The 23,070-nt window shown below is 37.9% G+C and overlaps 1 protein-coding gene across 1 annotated transcript; it reads right to left on the bottom strand.

Annotated features, from left to right (window-relative positions):
- Window positions 1-1,401: 1,401 nt before the first annotated feature.
- Window positions 1,402-21,282, bottom strand: LOC139733662 (excitatory amino acid transporter 3-like). Its single transcript, XM_071644475.1, has 8 exons — window positions 21,040-21,282; window positions 19,886-20,133; window positions 10,332-10,374; window positions 4,572-4,882; window positions 3,479-3,712; window positions 2,762-2,956; window positions 2,211-2,345; window positions 1,402-1,603 (listed from the first exon to the last, which is right to left on the bottom strand). The coding sequence occupies exons 1-8, from the start codon at window positions 21,280-21,282 to the stop codon at window positions 1,402-1,404; spliced, it is 1,611 nt and encodes a 536-aa protein (XP_071500576.1).
- Window positions 21,283-23,070: the final 1,788 nt, after the last annotated feature.

Raw genomic sequence — 23,070 nt, 5'->3', positions numbered from 1 at the left:
AACGAGAGTAAATCCAGAAACACTCAGCATTTTGTGAAATCTTCTTAACAAGTTTCTTTACGACAGCATACCAACTGTGTTTACAAACTACGTACAACGACTTGCAACAGTGCAATTTTACATAGAGGAATTTTGTGACTTGTTTTTCTTTCTTTTTTTAATCCCTGAAACCGACTATACTGTAACATGAAACATTTTGATATAATGAAGTAAGATATCAAATGGTTCCTATTCGATTAATGGACATGCATATACTCTTAAGTACTGTATAATAAGGTAGAAAAAGAAGAAATAGACGTACATTTAATATTGCATAGATTTCTACGTTATCATGCAATACATAATGATTAGTAGGGCGGTAAGGGCCCTGATGATCAGCACTTAGTTTCTTTTGTGCGTATATTGTATATCTACCATTTTCTCATTTAAACACACATTTCAGAAATCAGCCACCTTCAGATAGATGATAGATTATAGATGATAGATTATGTAATCAGATTACACTCTAAGTACATATTTGTAACTTATTATGAAAAAATATCAATGAAAATGAAAGACATTTGGATACTTAAATGCATAGAGAGAATGTCTGCAAATGGTTTTTAAATGCTTACAAATAAATGCCACTTCTTTTAAAAGTGAAAGAATAAAAGTGCTTGGAGCTGATTTATGCACACGATTATAACTGTGCATCCCCCCCCAAAAAAAAAAGAAAGAAAGAAAAAGAATGTGCGTATTTAACATTTCGTCAAGTGTTAAGCCCCATGCAGCATTGAAAACTTTTTGTTGGGGATGATTAAGTTTTCCTGGTGAAGTAACCGCAATTATTACTTTTTTAAAATGCCATGGAGTTAATATGTCTGTCATTGACATTACAAAATGATACAGCAATACGGTTATGTAACAAGGATGATCGACTCGAACCAAAACAACAAAATCAACAATAACTGATAAACAAGCAACATTCTCAACTTTTACTGTTGGTGTAAACAACCAAGAAAAACTCATGAAATGTGAAGAAATTATCCTCATTTGTAATGACTGCATTAGTTGCCCTTTGTTTCTTTCTATCAAAGTAAGTGATTTATGAGTTTATTATCCCCCTTCTTAAAGGACATTGATTCGCTTCTTCAAAATATCTATTCGGATTTCTATTTTCTTAAAAAAGGGAAAACACAAAAACAAGAACAGCAATCTGTCATAGAGAGAGGCATAATGCAACAAAGTATAGAAAAAATGTAAGTTGAAAGCCCAGACACCTTAAAAAGGAGATGATAACAACATTCAGAAATGACAATACGAAACCCCACATGACCTCATTATTATCAGAAAAGGCCTTTGTATAGTATTTACTAAATCCAGTCAGTCTTGCGTCACTAAAAGCCGAGTACTGTAACAGGTCTAGAAGCGAGTGTCAAAATCCGAATCCATGCCGTCGTTGACAAAGCTCATCGGTTCTTGCTTCAAGCCGTTGCTGTGTTTGTAGTCGTTGGCGAGTGCGTTTTCGCGGTCGATGCGATCAAAGTCGGGCTTGCTGAACTTGTAGATGATGCCGCAACCAAATGAGTCGCCCTCAACGTTGACAGTCGTTCGCACGCGATCACTGTCAGAAAACGCGAAAACGGAGATAGATATACGTGTATTCCAGCATAGTGGGCAAAGAAAAACAAAACAAAGTACCCCAAAAAACAACAACAACAACAACAGCAACAACAAACGGTCAAACAATTAAAAAAAACCACACAAACAAATAAACAAATGGCAAACCTAATCATTACTAGTATTTAGGGCTCCCGTCGGCACGTGTCAAACTTGATTTGGTTATGGTTATTAGATAAACATATTCAAAATGTCTCTTCCTGTGTCAAAGTCTTGCACTTTATTTTCATGATTTAAAGACTTTTGCAACCAGAAGAGCACCTGAAGCAAACCAGGAAGGTTAAATATGTTGCCTTTTTAGAGTCCCTAATGAAAAAAAAATAACAAAATAAAAGTAGCTTGGACCCACTAATAATGCATGACAAAAAGAAGAAGCTAACGACAGAAGAAAAGTAGTATTGACAGTAGAGGGCGTGCCACTTGCTCTTGAGAATGCTGAGGTGCTCATTTGCACACCCTCGTATGACCTATTGAAAAATGATTCTTTTCGTAATGTCATATCAGTCATGATATGTACATGGTAAAGATGGTAAACATGCGCTCATACTCACAGGAACCAATCGATGACGAGGATGAGTGTGATGTCATCAGCTGGCAGACCAACTGCATTGAGAACAATCACCAAGGTTACGAGCCCGGCCTGGGGCACGCCTGCTGCTCCAACGCTTGCAAGAGTGGCCGTGATGCTATAGAAGGGGGAAAAAGAGATCTAAATCAGGATATGTGGCAAACAGCAAATAATCACGTGGCAGAAGAAATAGGAGGAGAAGGAAGAGGATGAGTAGGAGGAGGAGGAGAAGGAGGAGAAGGAGGAGAAGGAGAAGAAGGAGGGGAGAAGAAGAAGAAAGATGTAATTTTAAATATTACGTTTTTGCTAAGTTGACGCGTCTCATCTAACTAAGCACCTAAAGCACCTTTGTCGTTTAGGCCCATTTGTGAGATGAAATCTCTAGCAACTAGTTCGTTATGAAACTGAACGTTCCTCAGAGCTCACTGCCGTTGCAAAGATACAGATAATGATTCTTATAACGTTTTGAGAGAGGGGGAAATAAGATGACGTTCAGATTGTTTTAGTAAGATTTTTAACAGTTTGTCCCATTACCTGATCACGATAACGTCAGCCGCGTCGAGAGGGATGTCGTTGACCTGGGCGATGAAGATGGCAGCCACGGCCTCGTAGAGAGCAGTGCCGTCCATGTTGATGGTGGCTCCGATGGGGAGGACGAAGCGGGTGACGCGGCTGTCGATCTTGTTGTTGTCTTCCAGACTACGAATGGTGACGGGCAGGGTGGCCGAGCTGTCAATCAAACAAAGAGTCCAGTTCACACGTCATTCAATATTTCATTCTTGAAGCCATTAAGATTATACTTGCTACAGAATGTTCATAATGATGATGCAATTGAAATAATATCGATATCTTTGCCATTACTTTCCTTATCGCCTTTATTATCAGGACTATTGGGTTACTATATAGACCACGTAGTGTTACCTTTCATATACAGTACCTGCAAACAGTTGGCAAACACTTGGAAATTTATAGATTTCATGTCTAAAAATCATGTTCTAGTTGCATTTCACGGACAAGTTAGAGAAAAGAAAAAGGTCTCACTGATAAATATGTGAGATTAGGATAGTAGTACACATTTGGTGTTTGGGGGGGGGGGGTTGGGGAACCCCCCAAGGAACCTATTGTAATTCTAATCATTGCCTTTAGCAATTTTTAGCAGAAGATACACTGTCCGATGGCATTAATGATACAATATTGATTTCAAATAAATCTACAAAGTTTGCTGTCCTAAAAAACTCCTAACTGACGCACCTTGAGGCCGTGGCGAAAGCGGTTACCATGGCAGGGGCCACGCCCTTGAGGAACCTGTACGGATTGGAGCGCGTGAAGATGAGGTAGAGGAGCGGCAGGATAATGAAGCCGTGAATGAGGAGGCCGACGATCACGGTGGCCGAGTAGAGACCGATCTGCTGGAAGACCAAGGCCCAGTCATCCATGCTGAGGATCTTACCCAGTATGAGGAAGAAGACACCAATGGGTGACAACCTGACGAATTCAAAACGGCAACGTGAGTATACTCCGTGACGTCATCATGTGAAGTATGGATTTTCTTTTTCAAACTGATCAATTCATGTGATGGTGTAATGCATACTTTGTATTTTGTTGTACCTTTTGTTGGATGTCGGATGGTAAATAAATGAAACTGAACTCAACTCAACTGTAGCAAAGGAATATGACACTGAAGAATATGATTTAGTTTGACATTTGTTTTTTTTTAACGCTCCATTTACTCGTTTCATGAGAGGTATAGTCGTGTTTCAGACGCACTTGTTTATCTTGATGTTATAGGACGGTAAAACTGTTCATAATTACAAGTGAAATCCCATGAAATAGTGCAACAAAACCCCATCATAATCCTTATGTTTATCCACAAATCCATTGATCTATCTTTCTCTCCTTATATTCCTTCATCTATCTATTCACCCAACATTCTACCTATATATCCATCATTCTGTCTATCTGTCTATCTGTCTATCTGTCAATCCATATGACGTCATGTAGCAAATCATAAGCCCACATAAATATTGTGGAGAGTCCATGGTTTGAATACGGAATATAGCTATTTCCCAGAATCTTGTCAAGTATATTCACATCAGAGTATAACATAGATTGTTTGTTTGTTTTCATTTTCCATCAGACAAGAGGACTCAACAGCCCATATTCCGCTACACTAGCCGGTTAAGTTCCAAAGTGTCCAGTTGCTTGTTCGGGATGGGGGAGGGGGGGGGGGGCTTTACTGGGTTATTCACTCTTTTATTTGTATGTTACAGTATAGACAAACTCATTTCATTCATCTATTTCGCTTCCTTTTATATCACAGTGGTATAATAGTGGTATAACTGACCAAATGATATAGCCGACCATGATCATGACACATTCCATCAGGGAGTTGATCACGTTACGAAGCGGCAAGCCCTGCTCGCCCATGCGTCCGAGCACGCCACCGAAGACGCACGAAAAGACGACCAGTCCGAGAATGTTGGGCTTGTACTCGTAGCCGCCTTGCGACACCAAGATCGTCATCGGGCCCGACGTCGTATTGGGCATCATGGCCGTGATCGTAGTCTCCGTCACCATCAGTCCAGTGGCTTCAGTCATTGTCACCATCGAGTCCGTGGTCATCTCGACAACCTCGGTGACCTGACGGGTCTTGTACTACAGTCGTGACGAAGACGACCGACGAAAAAACGAGAAAGAAATACGAGAGGCAGGTAAAAATAAAGTTTAAAGAATAAAAGTAACGAATGACGTTCACCAGGATCATATGACCTTACGTGAAACAGGCTCATTATGGATGACTAAAACGATGATGGCTTGAATTTCATACATGACGCAAAAAAAAATGTTGAAGTCAACATTGCGTCATCTTATATACACTGAGGATTTCCTTTTTTCCCGCTTTTTCTATTTTTCGCATAAAGTGGATCAGAAGAATTGTGAGATGTTGAATAGTGAAAAGGGCATTTAGGCAATGCCATTCATTCAAAGTTAAGTGCATCAGCTAACACAGTCACAGCATCGTAATGAGAAAAAAACCTAATACGCAAACCACAAAGTGGCTTTAAAAATTTGTTTAGTGTGTAATACATATGTACATGTTATAGGTATGTAAATAGTATATGAAATAAAATCCTCATAATTCGTACGCGTGAAACGAACCTTTGGAATAGTTAGCTGTTCAGTACCCATTTATTTATAAACTGCCTGTCTAAGGTAATACAACTAACGCTCCCTCTCCTTCTTCATGTTTTTTTTTTAAAGACAACAAAAAGTCGCACATTTGTTGTTGTTTTTTTCTATCTTAAAAAAACACCAATGCTATCAACGAATTATTTGTTTCCCGTCTAAAAGATTGGCTGATTTAAGTGAAAACCCGAATAATGCTGTGAAATTTCGTTTGAAGGTCAGTTTTGCAGCTATTGTTTCAATAGTAGTTTTATTGATTTCCACAAAATGTTGTTCGGAGTTTTAAAAACAAAGAAATAGTGCCAATGTGCAATTGAAAAATCATGCAGTCGTAACCTCCAGCTTGTAGTTTCACTATTTTAGAAAAGGAAGTACGTCATATTCCGCTCTAGACAATGTTTCACTTTCCTAAAATCGAAAATAAAAAAGTGCGAAACATCCGCCGAGATTCGGGAGGATTGTACTTTTTTATTATAAGATATTCATTTCCTCGTTATTCATCATGTACGATACGTTGTGAGTAAACATGTGGAATAGTATATCATGATATGGTATATTTTATTTCAGCAAGCATCTGGTTGTTGTAGTCTGTTTGCATTTGCATCTGCATCTGTTATTGGAAATTCTAACCTGCACAGTTTTGTTAATCCATTAATCAACCAGTCAATCAAACTATTTCTCTTTTTGTTTTCATCCCTCTCCCTAAAAGCGCATAGAGACACTAAGGTAGTGATATGCGCTATATAAGCACTGTGTTTCATATATATATATATATATATATATATATATATATATATATACATATTTCTGATCAAAATATGAATGGAAATTTTTGCTCGTACACGACATAGTGGTTAAGTCTTTGGACGTTTAGGTCTTGAGTTCGAGTCCTGTCAGGAGTGCGTTCATCCTTGGACAAGATTTTTTTTTCTTTTTGGTTACCTAGATATCTCTCTTAACCCAAAAGGAAAATCACAAAAATCATAAAATTATAATGATTACAAGAGTGTTTAAGAAATACCCCACACTGAATGGTAAAAGAGAGATTATGAAATAACAAGACATTTTTACTAGGAAAGATGTGAATTTCATTCTCGATGCACAATAATTTTGTAACACAATGTTTCTATTTTTTCTTTTGACATGATGTCCTGCATACTATGTGTTATGACATAATGTATTGTATGATTGCGATTATATCATTGTATCACCCCGATTGACAACAGATGATTTTAATCCGAAAACGAAAAGGAATTCATCAGTTCGAACATTTGTGACATTATTCCGAAGGGTTGTTATTCTGAAGGTTCGTAATTCCAAAGGTTTGTAGTACGCGTTATCTATGTCGGCTTAACGACCTTTACTGCAGTTTCGGATTAACGAGTCTTCGGAATAATTACCCTTTTCTTTCCTTACGGAATTATTGAACACTGGGAATAACGAACCTTATTTCATTTTCGGAATCACTGTAAACTCAGAATAACGAACCTTATTTCATTTTCGGAATAACGAACCTTCGGAATAACGTCACAAAATTAAATGCTCAGATGGACGAACTGTTCGAATTTTTGGATTACGCGTAATAATTATAATCCTTTGTCACTGGGGGCGAGGAATTCCTCTATCAATATCACAGACAGAAATTATTCCCTCGCGTACTTACACGGGGCAATCGATCGATTGGTTTTTATTGCACATAGTAGGACACAGATTCACATGCCTGTTCTCACGTCTACGAGTCTTTGCAAACATCAGCGCCATTGACTTAACCTTGATCGACGCCAGTGGCCCATTTTTCATCATTATTATGCTTATAAACGGAGGGCCGTTTCACATCAGTGGCCAGGGTTGATATGGCTTTGCAGCTGGGTAGGAGATGGGTAAATAGTGACAAGTACCCAGCAATATAATGTGAAAATATATCTCTAGAGTAAACCATGATCCAATATTCTCGATATCAACAGATTAACCAGTTCTATTAAGATAAGTGGTAGTTTCATGGTATTCTAAAGTATTACTATTAGAGACACCTTCTTTGATGACCAATTACTCGTGATAGATATAGAAGTAATTATAAAAAAAAAATTATAAAGATATTTACAATCTCATGCCAATTGGAGAGAAACTGGAACTGCAATATCTTAAAAATGTGTTCCCATAGTTTACAAAATATGTCGTAAATTTAGCAATAAGAAGCTTTCGAAAATTCTGTTGCTATACAATAATCCCCAATAACTAAACATTGGTTTCTATTCAGTTATTGATGAAAGAATTCTATGTGTCTGAACAGTTATGATGGAGGTAAATGAACTTTTGCCTGAACCATTATGTTTTAGATTTTCAACAGCACTCACACCCCACACAAATACACACCTTCACATGCACGTACAAAATGAATGTGCACAACCCTCCATCGTATACGTACCAATACACAGGGCATAATCGTGTTTTTAAATTTATTGGTCTATCAAGACAAGCATTGCCACTTGAATTATCAATGGTTATGACTCTTGTGTAACATCGAATATGGCAATATAACATGGCAATGTCAACGGCAGAAAATTCATACTTTATGTTCTTTCAAAATGGACTTTGACATCGTCACGTTGACTTCAAGTTCATTTTTAGCAGCGTCGCTCAGGTTTTTTCCTGATTTCAGTAAGCATTTCTGGTGGCTCAATCATGCCAGTCAGATCGACCAAACACACGACTTGACGCATGCGCAGGGGCTGCAATATTAAGTTATCATTTTCCCTTTTCTAGTTTATTGATGAAAATGTTTTGCCATTGCCAGTAAGGGACAAACAAAAGTTTAGAGAGTACCCAAAAGGAAGTACAGTGTGTCAAAAACGATGAGCACTGCAGGTTTTTACCTTAAGATTACTATTAATGGTTGAAATGTTTGTAATACAACATGAACAAGTACAACAACAAAAAGAATAGTGCTTCCAAAAGGCGCTAAATCATTCATTTTTTTTTTCAATGGATTTAGCTCCTTTTGGTTGAAAGCTCTTCATATTATATATACACGTATATTATGTAACACGTTTGTGTGTGTGTGTGTGTGCGTGTGTGTGCGTGTGCGTGTGTGTGTGCGTGTGTGTGTGCGTGTGTGTGCGTGTGCGTGTGTGTGTGTGTGTGTGTGTATAATGTATACGGATATATCCACGATACATTCTCTTCTTATGCATGCCCTAACTCATGATTTTCATCTGTGAAAGTTTGGCAGCACTATTGTGATCAGAATTTTGTAGCTGTCAGAAAAGAATGCGATGTAGGCTAAGTAGGCTAATATGACAGTTTGATTAGTGTGCACGATCATGAGTTGGGAAACAATGTGATAATGGGATTAACAATGGTGTCACCAACAATATATTCTTACTACCTAAGTGAATATGTTTCCCTTCAGTTGCAGGTCTTTAACGATTAATACCACAATGAAAGACGACTTGTAATTTTGTCATTTTTTATGGAATAGGGTGATAGTAAAATTGGTTCTGTACAAAACCAAGTTTCATGCTGCGTGTATGTCCAGTTTGTTGAGAATAATGAGTAAAAGGGTATACAACTTCATCCTTATATAATATGTAATCAACAACATAGTTGAGGAAATCCGTCAAATAAGCGATTTCCTTTATCCTCGAACCTTCACCACATTTTATTGATAAAATTCTACTAATCCGGAAAAAGACGAGAAAGAAAAGAATGATATGCCAGACCGACAGGTTACAGAGAAGCTATTAGCCTCTCATGTGAGAGAAACCAAAAGGGTTTTACGAATACTACATTAAAGTTTGATTTTTTACAATTGAAAAGTCGACCTGGTTTCACTTTTGTTTCATTTTTCCTCACATTTTCAATGGCGTCGAGTTATCGGAGTAGACATCTTTACATGAAAGGAGGTACGACGAATTCAGATTTAGTACCCACTGTGACATTAAAAAAGAATGTGCAGCAAAGGGGGGAAAAGTATGTGACAATTTGTATGAGTAGATTTAAGCTGAGATTCCAGACAGAAAAAAAGAAGAGACATTGTGAAAATCTTCAAGGTTATTTATCTACCCTTCCTACATAAATAAATATTTGTTATTTGATGTGCAATCATATCCTATTACTAACAAAACATGAAAGCACTATCATGTCTGAACTCATCAACACGTCAATGTACGTGCTATACAGGCAACTAATTTTCAAGTTGTTGTTCACGTCGGATATTTTGGACGCGTCTGTGAATGGCTTTTTTGAATCAGAAGTGTTGAGTTCCTCAACGGTATATTCCGTCAGTCGGTGCTAAACGACAACAAATCTAATATCAACTATTAATTAAGCATTTTGAGATGCAGCGATATATACTAAAGGGCGGTGAATGAAAGACAATATTAATAAAAAAAAATCGACAACGAAAATGTAGCATTGGGAATTAAATTTCATTTGAATTGAATTGATTTGAAAAAGACGGCCTTTACCAAATGTTTGAAAAAAAAACATCTACATCGATATCTAAAATGTGTTATTGGAAATTGAATTTCATTTGAATTGAATTCAATTGAATTGAAAAAGATGATCCATCAAAATTAATGCTTCAAAAAATATATAGATAACAGAAATGTATTGCTGATTGAAATTTATTTTCAATTTCATTTGAATTGAGTTGAATTGAATTTAAAAAGTAACCCAAATCGGATTGGACTTCTGCACCTAAATAAATGAGGAATATCCTTGTCTTGCTCATTACTGTCTTACCGTAAAGAACGTTTTTAAGTTATTGATCGATGCTGCCTTGTTTATTATAGTACCGTAATAATAAAATTTTGATACTGTTCGCAGCAGTTTACCATCCAAAACTAAAACCACTTTCTGTTTTACAATGTTTATACGCCGTAATACAAACATGCTTAATTCGGGATTTTATACTTACAGTTCGGAAACATGCTTCGATGATATTCTCTGGGAACATTCCCCTGCAAAGAAAGAAAGAAAGAAAGAAAGAAAGAAAAGAAAAGAAATGCACAAAAGAGGTTAAACAAATATCATAATTCATAATACGTATTCCTTTAATATGCAAAGTGTGTTTTTCTCACTAAGGGCTATCACTCTATTATTGCAGATTACCAAAGAAGGTTTCACCTCCGACGTTTTTACTTTTAATACATCTTAAGCTCTCGCAATACCTTCTTGCATTTTCTTACGACATTTTTAGAATTTGTAAACTCGAAACTGAAATGATCAAAGTTGATTGGTTGTTTCCTGCTGTTTTCATGGCAATAGCAATGACTTCAACTGACAATCATAGCAAACGTGTTTATGCAGTGTTAACAAAGCTTCGCACATCTGTCTTATAATTATGCATGTGATTTGCATGTGGCAGCTGTATCATCATTATAATAACGGGAGAGTTTATTTAGTTGCATGTTTGCAAGGTTGTAAATGGAGTGTATTTTTATGGAGTTCAACACAAATTTACGCCAAATACGATACCTCTCGCGAACAGTATCCCTTCCGAGCCCATCTTGTTTACATGTATTTTCCAGGAGGGTTCAATAGTACATCATTTCTTTTCAGCCTTCTAAAGGTGCCATCGCGGCACGTAAGAATACTTTATGGTTAATGCGATATGCTCTACGTTGTAAAACAGAACCTTGCGTGAAAGCATGTTAAGAAGGTCGAATATGAAATAACGTGAGTTATGATCGCAGCACCTTATTTCATGTTATCGATGTCTCCCTCTCACCTCTGTGTGTAAGTGTGTGTGAGTGACAATTGACAATGACAATGAAAAACGACTGTTTTATTAAGGTTTTTCCCCTGCAAGCTACTCTATATCTTGGTATTTGGGAACGAATTGAAACCTATTATTCATTCCTTAATTCACTAGTCTGTGTGTGTATGTGTGTGTGTGTGTGTGTGTGTGTGTGTGTGTGTGTGTGTGTGTTTTGGTAGCTCTGTAGCATCACAAAACCAACAAATAGGTACCCGGGATAGATTTTTTCCAGAACACACGAAAAAAAGTGTCATTTTCGTGGTTTTTTTTTTCAAAATCAGCCAATCTTTAATGAAGGGTATTTCATGGCAAAGTTCCTTTTTTTTGGAATTAATTGCAAGCAGTGCTATCATTCCATTTCTAAGCGCATTTTTTCCATTTTATGTGAGAGGTATCTGACAGTATTACAAAGCATGAAACTCCAGCAGAAGCTTAGCAGACAGTCAGTACTGCATGCTATTTGATATTTTACATACTTTACATAACCTGAACAGAATGCTGCCTATGCATGTGCGAACCAAGATTTGGGTTAATCCGACAATTCGTTCACAATGGTTGTCATAGACCTTTCAAAAAAAAAAAAAAAACAGTTTGTTCCTCACAATAAAGCGTGTCCCGGCGCACTTGAGTGGACTTCTCGCTTCAACGCCCCGTTTTTCTCTCAAATGTATAGCATTCCTGCATGTTCGACTTTTCGTCATCTCTTTCGGTAGGCAATTTCTGCACTCCAACTTGCGTGAGTTATAATTTTGTCATCTAAGGGATGAAAATCTTCATTTGTAGCTTGTCATTTTTGCGTTGATTTTTCATTATACGTACATATAATGTTTACTTTCATCTATCAAGGCTCAACGTTTGCAGTTGCCAGGTGACTCTGGGTCACCAGAAATAGATGACGTCCGGCCATTACTTCTGGAGAAATGATAAGTTTTGGTGGCCCGATTTGTCAGGTCGAAGGGCAATCGTCTTTGATAATTAAGAGCAGCGTTGGCGCTCTTCCGCATAGCATGTTATTTCTAATTTGAATAATTATACGAACATAGACTTGTTCCTATGACAAGTTGCACTTGCTGGTGTTTATTGTATGAGAAATGAGGACATGATTTCAGTGCAATATCTTTCATAAAAATTAGATATAGGTGTAACGGAAACAGAAAGGAGGTTAAAAAAAAAAGAAGTTATACACTGATTTGTATAGGTAAACGAAATATACACTGTAGATATTAACCATGACTTGATTATCACATGCCCGGCCGAGGAAGAGAGATGAAACACCACAGAAGGAAAATGATTGTTTACGGCGTACTGGGTAATCTCTAAACATCCACGAGAGATTGACGTATATAGTCAGTTTACTTCAGGGAGGACATCTCCTCTGTTCTTTCTGGTAACTCAGGACCAATCAAATATTTGACGAAATCCCCCTTTTATGTGGGAAGGTACAATGCGCTTGCTCTTTGTAATTGAATGAAGCTATCACTACTTTCGGAGCTTATATTCTTTTTCCTGTGAACTAAATCCTCTTGAACGTAATTGTAGGTGAGCCAGTTAGTCTCGACTGTTTGAGCAAAACCATTCCCAATATCGTCAAGTTGAACATAAAATTGTAACAGGCTCTGTGCCTATCCGAGCGGGTGCGGTGTGCCGAGGGACAAAATGTTTCTGTGCTCGGGGACTCTATAAACCCAAGCCGTTTCATCTATACGGGCATGACAGATGCGCCACCGACTGAGCCTTCTTACCATCCTAATACTTTTACTAATAGGACACTGTCGAATGCATTTGACTCATCGCTTTATTTAACTATATGTTGCAGGAAGGTTGAAGGGTGTTCCTCCTCCCTGTATGTTCGTATCTTTTATATCTATTTCATGTTTCCATATCAACAAGGCGTACAATGTGAGAAATACAAACATAGACGGTGGCACCTTTATTAGTACAGTGTAAATATAAAGCGTTTTTTCATACAAGCGAAAAAAAGACTGAAGCCAGTCATCGAGTTCAATATTGTCGATTTTGTCATCTAGCCGATTTTACTGGTTGGCTTTCTCCGCTCTCTTTCGTGTGAACTGGCAACACCTTGACGAACGTTTGTTTGTACAATGTAATTGTGTAAAGTTGGAAAGAAATATTGTTGTTTGGTTGGTTGCTCCATGGTCTCATGAATATCAAGGCGATGCGTCTATACCACACAAGATTATACAATGATTATGAGCCAAACAGACGCAAACTGTGATGCAAGGACATGAATTTGAAGTCTCTTTTTTTTTTCAGGTGTGGAAGGACATCGTTTTCAGTGCCAGTGTTCGTACACATCATCTGAAGGATTGGGATTGGCTACTAGCCAATCATTAGGCCATCTTATTGTTAGCAAGAATCCGACATTTATTTCATTTTTAGCAATAAACATTTCGCCAAGGTGATGGCCACGGTCCACATCCGCTTTTCACAGCAACGAGAAGGGTGAAGAAATAAACTCTTTGAGGACCACACTTCCGCAACCGCACAGACAGCAAACACAGAGCGTCATAAACTCCCACACGCTCCAAAGTCAGTAACATTGCTTTTGAGCCAAAAACTGCTCATATGAATTTGTGTAATAGCTAAATGTTTTGTCATATTTTTTCATCGTTGATGTCGAAAATTGAGAGCTGTATGGCATAAAGAAAGTAAGTGTTGTTGATTCAAATTGATGACGACTCAAGAAATAGTGGTATCCGATGTTCAGCCTTCAAGAAACACTTCCCATCCAGAGCCAACAGATATGGAATGCACTGTATTTCAGTCGCATCTCAAAATGACCAGTTTATTTTCAGGAAATAAAGGTGTAGTTTGTATCACTTGATTTCATCGTATGCCAGCAAAAACAACACAAAACAACAACAACAACAACAACAGCAATAACAAGCAAAAACAACATCAACAGCACTCATTTTGTAAAGAGATATTTTATGTAAAATTTATAAGAACCCACCCAAAACCATTGATGATTTGAATGCCCGTCTTTGGCAGAGTTCAGTAGAACAAGGAAGGCTCAGAAGAAAGGCTGTTATAGCACTCACTGAGGAGCGAGTGCTTAAAGTTCAGGGTTTTACATCTTTTGTTTGTTTTCTTTTGTTCCTGGAGAGAAAAGCGAAGGGGCGGTTTTATTTACCCCACATTATACGCCTGGAGCATTCTATCCTGAATATCAACAGCAGTGAATCTTTCATTCTATATTTGCTCATTGCCTTAGCTGCTAGCGTTGTCAACAGAATCTTCCATCGACCACTTTCGATGATAATGATCCATTACAAGTACGATTATTAGCCAGAGCGACCAAGGAAAGCAAAACCCAAAGAGCAATGTGGATTGAGTGAAAGCAGCAACATTAGTAGAACACATCAGTGAAAATTTGAAGAAAATCGGACAATCAATGCAAAAGTTATGAATTGTTTAAGTGTTGGTGTAGTAATGACTGGATAAGGAGACTACTTCAGTTGACTACTTTCGTTTTCTAATTTACGAACTTTTGGAATAGCAAATCTTGTTTCATTTCACTTTAGGTACTACGAATCTTTGGAATAACGAAATTCCAGAGTAATGAACCGTGACCCAAAAGATTAATCTCATACGTATAGGAACCTTGTAAGACAAGTAATCAAAACTATTGTACTAAAACGCCGTATTGCGTTTGCGATATACTGCGATTTTGATTTTTGTGACATGATTATCAATAACAGTTGATGTCGCATCTTCATCTTCACAAAATACACGATACACGATCATTGTCTCTAAACTGCTAAAAACTGGAGAAAAGAGGGACAGGAACATAACAGAACAGACTAGAGGTTCAACCAAACGCAAGTCACCAGATGAATCAACAATGAAAAATGCACATAACTATTTAATATCCTTGCGTTTCTTGGGTACAAGCCGATACGAGAACGTACAAATTTGCAACAGATCTCGCACCTACAATCATCGTGTTCAACTGGCAATCGAGCACAAAGAGATACGCCTATATACCATATAATATTATTTACTCTAATACGGTTTCACATGATTTATGAGAAAAAAATCCCTGGGAATTTAGGGTTTAGGTCTTGGCTAGGTCATTGTATTTATGGGATTGCCTGAAGCCATGTTATCGATGCATTTATATATCGCGACAATGGATTCTTATAAGCACTTTTGTTAAGGTAACCCCCTCCAAAAACAACAACAACAATAACAAACAAACAGCCTATCAGATAGATTCAGGCATTTTGGTTTCTTTTCCATACTTCAACACGTATTGACTCGCGTAAATAATCTACAGCGACCGTAACAACACTGACTTTGACGTTTAAGGCAAAAACTAGCACAATTCAACTCAGTACAAGGACAAGTTACACAAAGCTGAGAAACCCGTCGAAAAAGAAATAATGAAATCTAAAGGTAATAAAAAAAGAAGTTATTCCGAGATCAAAAGATCAAGAATTTACGGAACAGACAACTGAGAGAAAATTCCACGGTCACACAAACGAAAAAATGCATGTCGTATAGATGTTTGCGGCTAAGAGTGAAATGTATCTGTAAGCTCGACATAAAACGCGCGACTGGTCGGGGATACTGTATAGCTCTTTCAAGCCTGCCTCCGGTTGAGTGTGAAACTAATATTTTGCAACCCCGAAAATTAGGTTCCTTTGCTAAGATGATTTATTGTAGAGGTATATTAGACAACTCAGACTTTTCCTCAGATTTAAAAACAACAACAACAACAACAACAACAACAACACAAAAATGGAAACTTCGTTATGATGGAAGTAGAAACAATAGTATGGTATAGATTTCCAATGAATTTATTCGGATTCGGAAAAAAAATCGAACCTTTATTCTCGTTGCCAAATTGAGACATATGATATTATGTCCTCGTGGATAAATCATATTAGCATAACATTGTATCTTAGATGTCAATGTTTGATTTGTTTATAACTTATTATGGTCTGATTTGATATCAGTATTGCCTGGGGCAAATGATTTTTTTGATAGGGTCACGTTTTTGCAAACACAACAACAAAAGGGGAGCGTATTCTCTAGTGACATGTGAATGGGGTCAGTTATTAATGTCTTCTTTTAAAATTCAAAGCTCTGAGGTATACACGATGCTGGGAGACAATGTTCTTCAACCATGCATAATTTCATACCATTTGCAAAAGGGATATACGACCTTAAGAGCACTTTCTCCAGAACAGTTGCGCTCAACATTCTGACCAATGCGACTATAGAGGCAGAGAGTCGCAAACGATCATGTACCAGTCGTACGACCGTCGTTCTTTTACTCGTAACAGATCGTAAGAGAGTGAGACATTACCAGTGGCTGAGCATCATGCTGGTTGCAGCTCGTCTTACGATCGATTGTTATTTCTTCCTGTACAAACACCGATAACGACAAGCCACGACCAACGACAATTTCTTGTTACCTATAGTCTCAATAGTACAAACCAGTGGTTTATTTCTAAACATTAAGATACATGTCAAAAATTGTAACCTTGTTTAGGTTATCATCAACATGGAATTCAGGACAGATGATCGAACGCGTTGCTTTTGTTTGTTTGTTTGCTTTTGTTTTCTTGATTGTCATAATACTTTTCTTTGACATTCTATGAAATAAAGGCTTTAGACTACATTAATTTAAACATGATTGTGTTACCATAATGTTATCCCTTAACACTGTTGACAGCGATCTGGGCGTATAAAGGTGATCATATAAAGGGCATAATCTCACGTCAACTTTGGACCTCGTGTCTTCTCTCCACATAAAATAAAATCAGCCAAATGAAATCAACCGAAACAGAAAGAGATATTTCATCAAAAAATACTTTTTTTTGGGGGGGGGGGGGGAATTGGGTTGATATTTCTACGGTACAAACGTCGGTATATAGGTTGTAAAATAAGTACATCTTCTCATAGTCTTTGACCCTTATCACTTATTCGAGAAAATGATGCGAAACTATACGAATGTTCTATCAGTTTTTCCCCCATTTTGTTTTTGCTACGCTTTCACTCTTCTGTTATTCCACGTATATCAGCGCTTAGAAACTATAGTATAGCGCTTTATAAATGGTATTCATTATTATTGTTATTATCATTGTTGTCATAATATCAGGGCAGAGTTTCCCTTTGAGACTACTAGCACTATGATTTTGCATCACAAAAATGTTGACTGTATGGAAGGAAACCATATTGAGATAGAGATGGAAAATATTCAGCATTAACTGATGTCTGATGCGTTGTTGCAAAACAAGAGAAGCTGAAATATTTTGTTTTGATTTATCTCGTCTGGTCTTTCATTATTTTCTTTTTATCCATTGATTGCATTTTCTTTATCTTGTGTACATCAAAAGTTCAGTTAGACAGGAGAACAGAAATGGATACTGGTCTGACTACCTGCAAAACTCTCGGGGACATTGTGATGAAAAAAAAAAGTTAAAAAATGACCGTAGTCTTACTGATAATGACTATGAACAAGAGCGTATCCTCTCATCTTCTTTGCTCTTTGCAAAGAACCCTAACCCTAACCCTAACCCGAACACCATGTTACCGTCCCAGAACTCGGAATATGTAAACACTGTGTTGATTGATTCGTATAATTTTAATACAAAGCAACAGGTATATAGGACGTATGGTGAACTATAGGCCGAACGGATCGCGTGTATGTATTCGTGTATGTTTCTAATAGTAACGTCCTTGGCGGTTGGGGCTGTGAACATTACATAGCCCAATTAATGTAGACCTACATTGTGAATTCATGTATAGACCCGCCAAAGTGCATATAGACAGACCCCAACTCTCCATCATGTCAATAGAAGTAGGCGTATTAGGGCGCTTCCATCGCCCTGTGCCGCTATGCATACTTTTTGACTTGGAATGAAGTGATATGATTCTCAGCCCTCATCCCACTCCTTCAATGGATAAAGCCTTCTTAAGAATAAAAGTCCTCGCTATTCTCGCGAAAATTCTCATTTCCAAGCGATACTTGTGTAGCGGAAAAGAATGATTGTTTTGATAACACTATTGATACTAATTATAATATGCCTATATACAATCATCATCATGATCACAACGAAAATGTAATCATGATGATGATGATAATAATAATAATAATAATAATACTAATGATGATAATAATGATGATAATAATAATAATATTATTATTATTAATATCGATAGTGATAATGATAAATTCAACGGTCTATAAATCAGTTTGATGACAGCACAACGTATAAAAAAGAAAATGCCACATCACTATTATAATATTTGCATGTCAGTCTCACAAAATTAAAAAAGAGGGACGCGCCGAAGATTTATGAATGTTTGTATTAAGCCCATTATTATCAGAACTATAGTACGCAGAAACTCATCTAAATTTTTCATCTAAGACTGTGACCAAGAATATGCATTTCAAATATGAAATAAAGTTTTTGTCATCGACCTATACCTGGATACACTGCGTCCAAGAACAAAATGAAACCAAGTCATATTGCAACTTTTTGATGTCAAAATGATAAATATGCTTTTAAGAAATATACATGAATGGAAAGATAACATATTCTTTCATTTGATGCATTTCATGCATTTCATGCATGAAATGTGAACATTGGTTACAATTCCATTGTACCGCGAGCCTTTTACTCTGCAAAGGTGCTTATACGTAATACGCAAACGTATCCGGCAGCCAATAGATGAAGATACCGACACGTGATATATATAACTGTTGTTGTTGTTGTTGTTGTTTTTGTTGTTGTTGCTATTGATGTTTAACAACGGAGGTAAGGTATGCTAAGCTAGCTTGCCATGAACCTCCTAATAGCTGGACAGATAAATGACTATAAGCTGCATTTAGAGTTCCGAGATTTCGAGGGAGGTGTTGATTTCTTAATTGATTATGGTAGTAGAAGTATAGTGATCATTATGTTTGTAATCAATGATAAAGATGTTTGTAATCAATGATAAAGATGTTTGTAATCAATGATAAAGACATTAGTAATGCTGATGATAATGATGATGATAATAATGATTATAAAAACCAATAGTTTTGATTATAATAACAATAATTGATACACTTATCATTATCATTGTTACCATCAATATCATTCGTACTGCTATCACTACTGCTACTGACTATTACTACTACAACTACTACTACTACTTCAGTATACTACTACTGCTACTACTGCTACTACTACTACTACTGCTACTACTACTACTACTACTTCTACTACTACTACTACTACTACTACTACTACTACTACTACTACTAATCGACTACGTACTATTCCTACTACTACACATAGTTTCTGCTGTAATTCAGCTTTTAAGTACTACCATTGTAGTTGTTGATATGGGGTCATCCCACTACTAACTAGACCGACACCCACGAGTCATACAGCCCACGAGTTCGACATTGAAAACACGTCCATGAGTCATACAGCTCACGAGTCGTACAGCCCTTGAGTTCGACACTAGGCAAATAAAGCCCATTTATTATGTTCGACACTAAATAGGTGAAAACAGCCCACGAGATTGACAGATAAAATACGGGGCTGGTGTCGGTCTCGTTGGTCTTGTTTGATAGCTTTATAGTGTCGAACTAATGGGCTGTATGACTCGTGGGCTGTATGACTCGTGGTTGTCGGTCTCGCGACGTGCACCATTACCATCGTAGCTGTCATCAGCACTATACTCACCGCAGGAGATCGAGGAAGGCGTCTGCCGTGTTGACCTGCTCTACGGACCCGGTACTGTCGATGTTGTCTCGACTCTGTCTCGACCCCGGCCTGATCGACATGACGAGGATGATGCCGAGGATGACGGCGATGAAGGTGGTGGTGAAGTAGTAGAGGACGGCCCGGAGGCCGAGCTTCCCGGACGCCTGCTGATCCAGCGACGACATGCCGGCAATCAGGCTGGACACGATCAGGGGGATGATCATGACCTTGGATAGGGGAAAGGTGGCCCATCAAAAACATCTCAAACCGGTATAGTCGAACGAGTACACTGAAATACGCCATCGTATATGCTGAACTTCGAAAGGTATGCGCAGCAAAACATATCCTTGACAGTTAATTCAGTCGGGAAAATGGACTTTTTGGAAGAGTTTGCTGCTGCTATATTGTGCCTACAACGAGAACTTATTTCATGACCATCACGAGTATCGTATCATTCACAAAGTTTTGGTACTACGATTGACAATATATTCTTTTTCCAATCTTACTACTACTACTACTGCTACTACTACTACTACTACTACTAATTCTATTTCTACTACTACTACTACTTCTACTTCTACTACTACCACTTTTAACGCTACTACTACTACTACTACGACGACGGCAACAAAACCAACAAAAACTACTACTACTACTACTGCTACGATTGATGCTGCTGCTGCTGTTGCGGCTACTACAACTACCCCTACTACTACTACTTCTACTGCTACTACATCTACTATACTGCGTCTGCTATCACACTCCATGTAATATTACTTTCACTACCTCAACTATTACGGTAACATTCCACGAACATTGGTGTTATCGTTAACATTCATCTGTTGCGTTTACGCCCCTTTAGGGTTATAAAGAAATACATGCCAACAATAACTACGGAGTAAGTCCTACAATAAAAGTTAAAGAGTATAATTTTTTTGTGATTAATATTATTAATCCCAAAAAACAACGGAAAGCATATACAATAAAGCTAATGGGAGACAAACTAAAACGGAACAATGGAACATGTAGACAAACAAACAAAAACAAACGAATGGAGAAGCAAACAAACAATAAAAAAAAAATAAGCAAAGACATTGATCAGGATGGCATGGCATGCTATTTTGTTGCCATACCTTCAGCATGTTGAGGAAGAGAGTGCCGGGGAAGCTGATGTACTTGATCTCGTCGTCAGTGAAGTCGCTGTCGGTGCCGAGCTTGATCCCAAATCCGATGGCGCAGCCGAGCACGAGCGACAGGAGCATGAGGATGAGGAGGAGGTTTTGGAGCAGAAAGCCCCGGAGGCCCGACCCCTCCGAGTCTCGCGAGCTCTCGCTGCTCCGCTCCTCCTCCAGCTTCGCCTCCATGTCTTTGCCCATTGTGATGTCGTCTCGAAGTTTACGAAAGTTTGCTACCACTGCCGAGAAGCGCCTGATGAAATCAAAGTCTAAGCCTCCAAAAACAAATCCACTTGAATTGTAATGATAGTCTTTTAAGCTCTGAAAACTTGCGACTGGTTACAAGATGCTTGTAATAGATGCTAGGATTGTATTCCGTGTCACAATACTCCGTCCCTTTGTTGGCGTGGCTCAGGTAACCAGTTCCTCTAGCAGTTGCGGTGATACACAGACTCTGCCCTATACCCAAACACACTGTGCGATATCACGAGTTTTTTGTTGCTTGGTAGTTTGTGACGAAGGATGTGTATTTTGTCCGTTTACACACGCGTGCGTAAGCGTGCATATTATAAGAAAGCAAGGAAAGAGAGGGAGAGAGTGGGAGAGAGAGAGAGAGAGAGAGTGTGTGTGTGTGTGTGTGTGTGTGGGTATGGGTGGGAGATTGTAAAGTAATATCGCGTGTAAAAGACAGAAACGTTGAAGGAAAATATTTTAAGATGGGAAGGGGGTGGCCCGGGTGGGTAGGAAACCTTAATATCAAAATGACAAAGAAAATAGGCGATCTGAATGGATTGTTGTCCTTCGTGAAAACCACGCCTCCTTCAGTATTTGCCTTTTCAGAGCTGCAAATAATTGCACGATATGCGAACTAACAAAAACTCGATCATGTGAATGATCGTAAGCCTCATTTCCTAATACTTAACCATTGCTGTACTCAACAAGCGCGCTGTCGAACCTTCTTCGTCGACTGGTACCTGAGACTTTTGAAAACTAATATTGTCAAAGAATAGGGGTAACCCCTCCTCCCCCCATCACTACCGTGCATTCATCATAGCCTTCCTGTTTAGACTGAGGCACATGTCTGTACCTTAGTGTTTTTGCTAATCAAGTAAGTAAAGTTTGGATAGAATATAGGGCCTACTAAGAGCTAGTGTAAAAGCTTGGCATTTTAAGCTGAGTGCCTATAGGCACATAAAGAGTTAAGATCATAAAAATGATTATGAAACACGGAAGTTCTGCAGCGTAAAAAATGGGATCAGAGAGGACTATTAAACACAGAACAGACAATGTTACATCTGCTTTACCGATGTGATGATGATGAATACACGTCCCGTTTTTTTTTACACGGGGAAATCACCAAGTAGCTATTAACTATGCACTGAATGGTTTCCCGTTAGTCTCATTTCGTGATTCAATCTCAGACCGAAAACAATCCCTGAAATAATAGGAGGAGATCCCTTAATCACAATGAAGCTTGAACACGAAACAGGGTCGATGATAAATGGAAATATGGAACACATTGTTTAGGCGTGTCGTGTTTGCCGAAAGCGCGCTGTGGGATTAAGAGACAATTTTTTTTTTTTTCAAGAGAAGATAATTAAAGTCACTATAACAGGTGGCTGAAACATCATAAGTTCAATCTAATGCACTGTAGTTATCCTCACTTTTGATGACAGGAAAATTAACAGACTAATACAAACAGGAACACATACGATTCGTCGACTAACTCCTGTATAACAATCACTTAGTTTTCATGTAGTACTCCATATAAGAGACTTCCATTTACCAAAACGCTACCCGTTACCAGCATCCTCCTAAACCAATGCAGAACTCAGCAACTCATTTTGTTTGCATTTCACACGATACATAAATAGCTCGGCTTATATTTCAATCTTGATCACAGAATTAGAACGCAACACACACGCAAACACTCACAAATTGAAATTGATTTGCATTGGAAAAGAATCAGATTTGACATCAAAACATGCT

Source organism: Diadema antillarum, unplaced genomic scaffold (genome assembly GCF_040938485.1).
Source record: "Diadema antillarum isolate AM-2024a unplaced genomic scaffold, OU_Dant_1.0 seq00000486_RagTag, whole genome shotgun sequence".
Lineage (NCBI taxonomy): Eukaryota > Metazoa > Echinodermata > Echinoidea > Diadematoida > Diadematidae > Diadema > Diadema antillarum.
This window is presented reverse-complemented; position numbering and strand designations above follow the sequence as displayed.

Bases quoted from the DNA above. Each gene is read 5' to 3' on its own strand.
- LOC139733662 (XM_071644475.1), bottom strand. From the start codon at position 21,282: ATGGGCAAAGACATGGAGGCGAAGCTGGAGGAGGAGCGGAGCAGCGAG. The intron at 2,346-2,761 runs GTAATGGGACAA...CCCCTTCTATAG, and splicing joins GCTGACGTTATCGTGATCAG to CATCACGGCCACTCTTGCAA. The intron at 1,604-2,210 runs GTGAGTATGAGC...GTTTTCTGACAG, and splicing joins CTCGTCATCGATTGGTTCCT to TGATCGCGTGCGAACGACTG.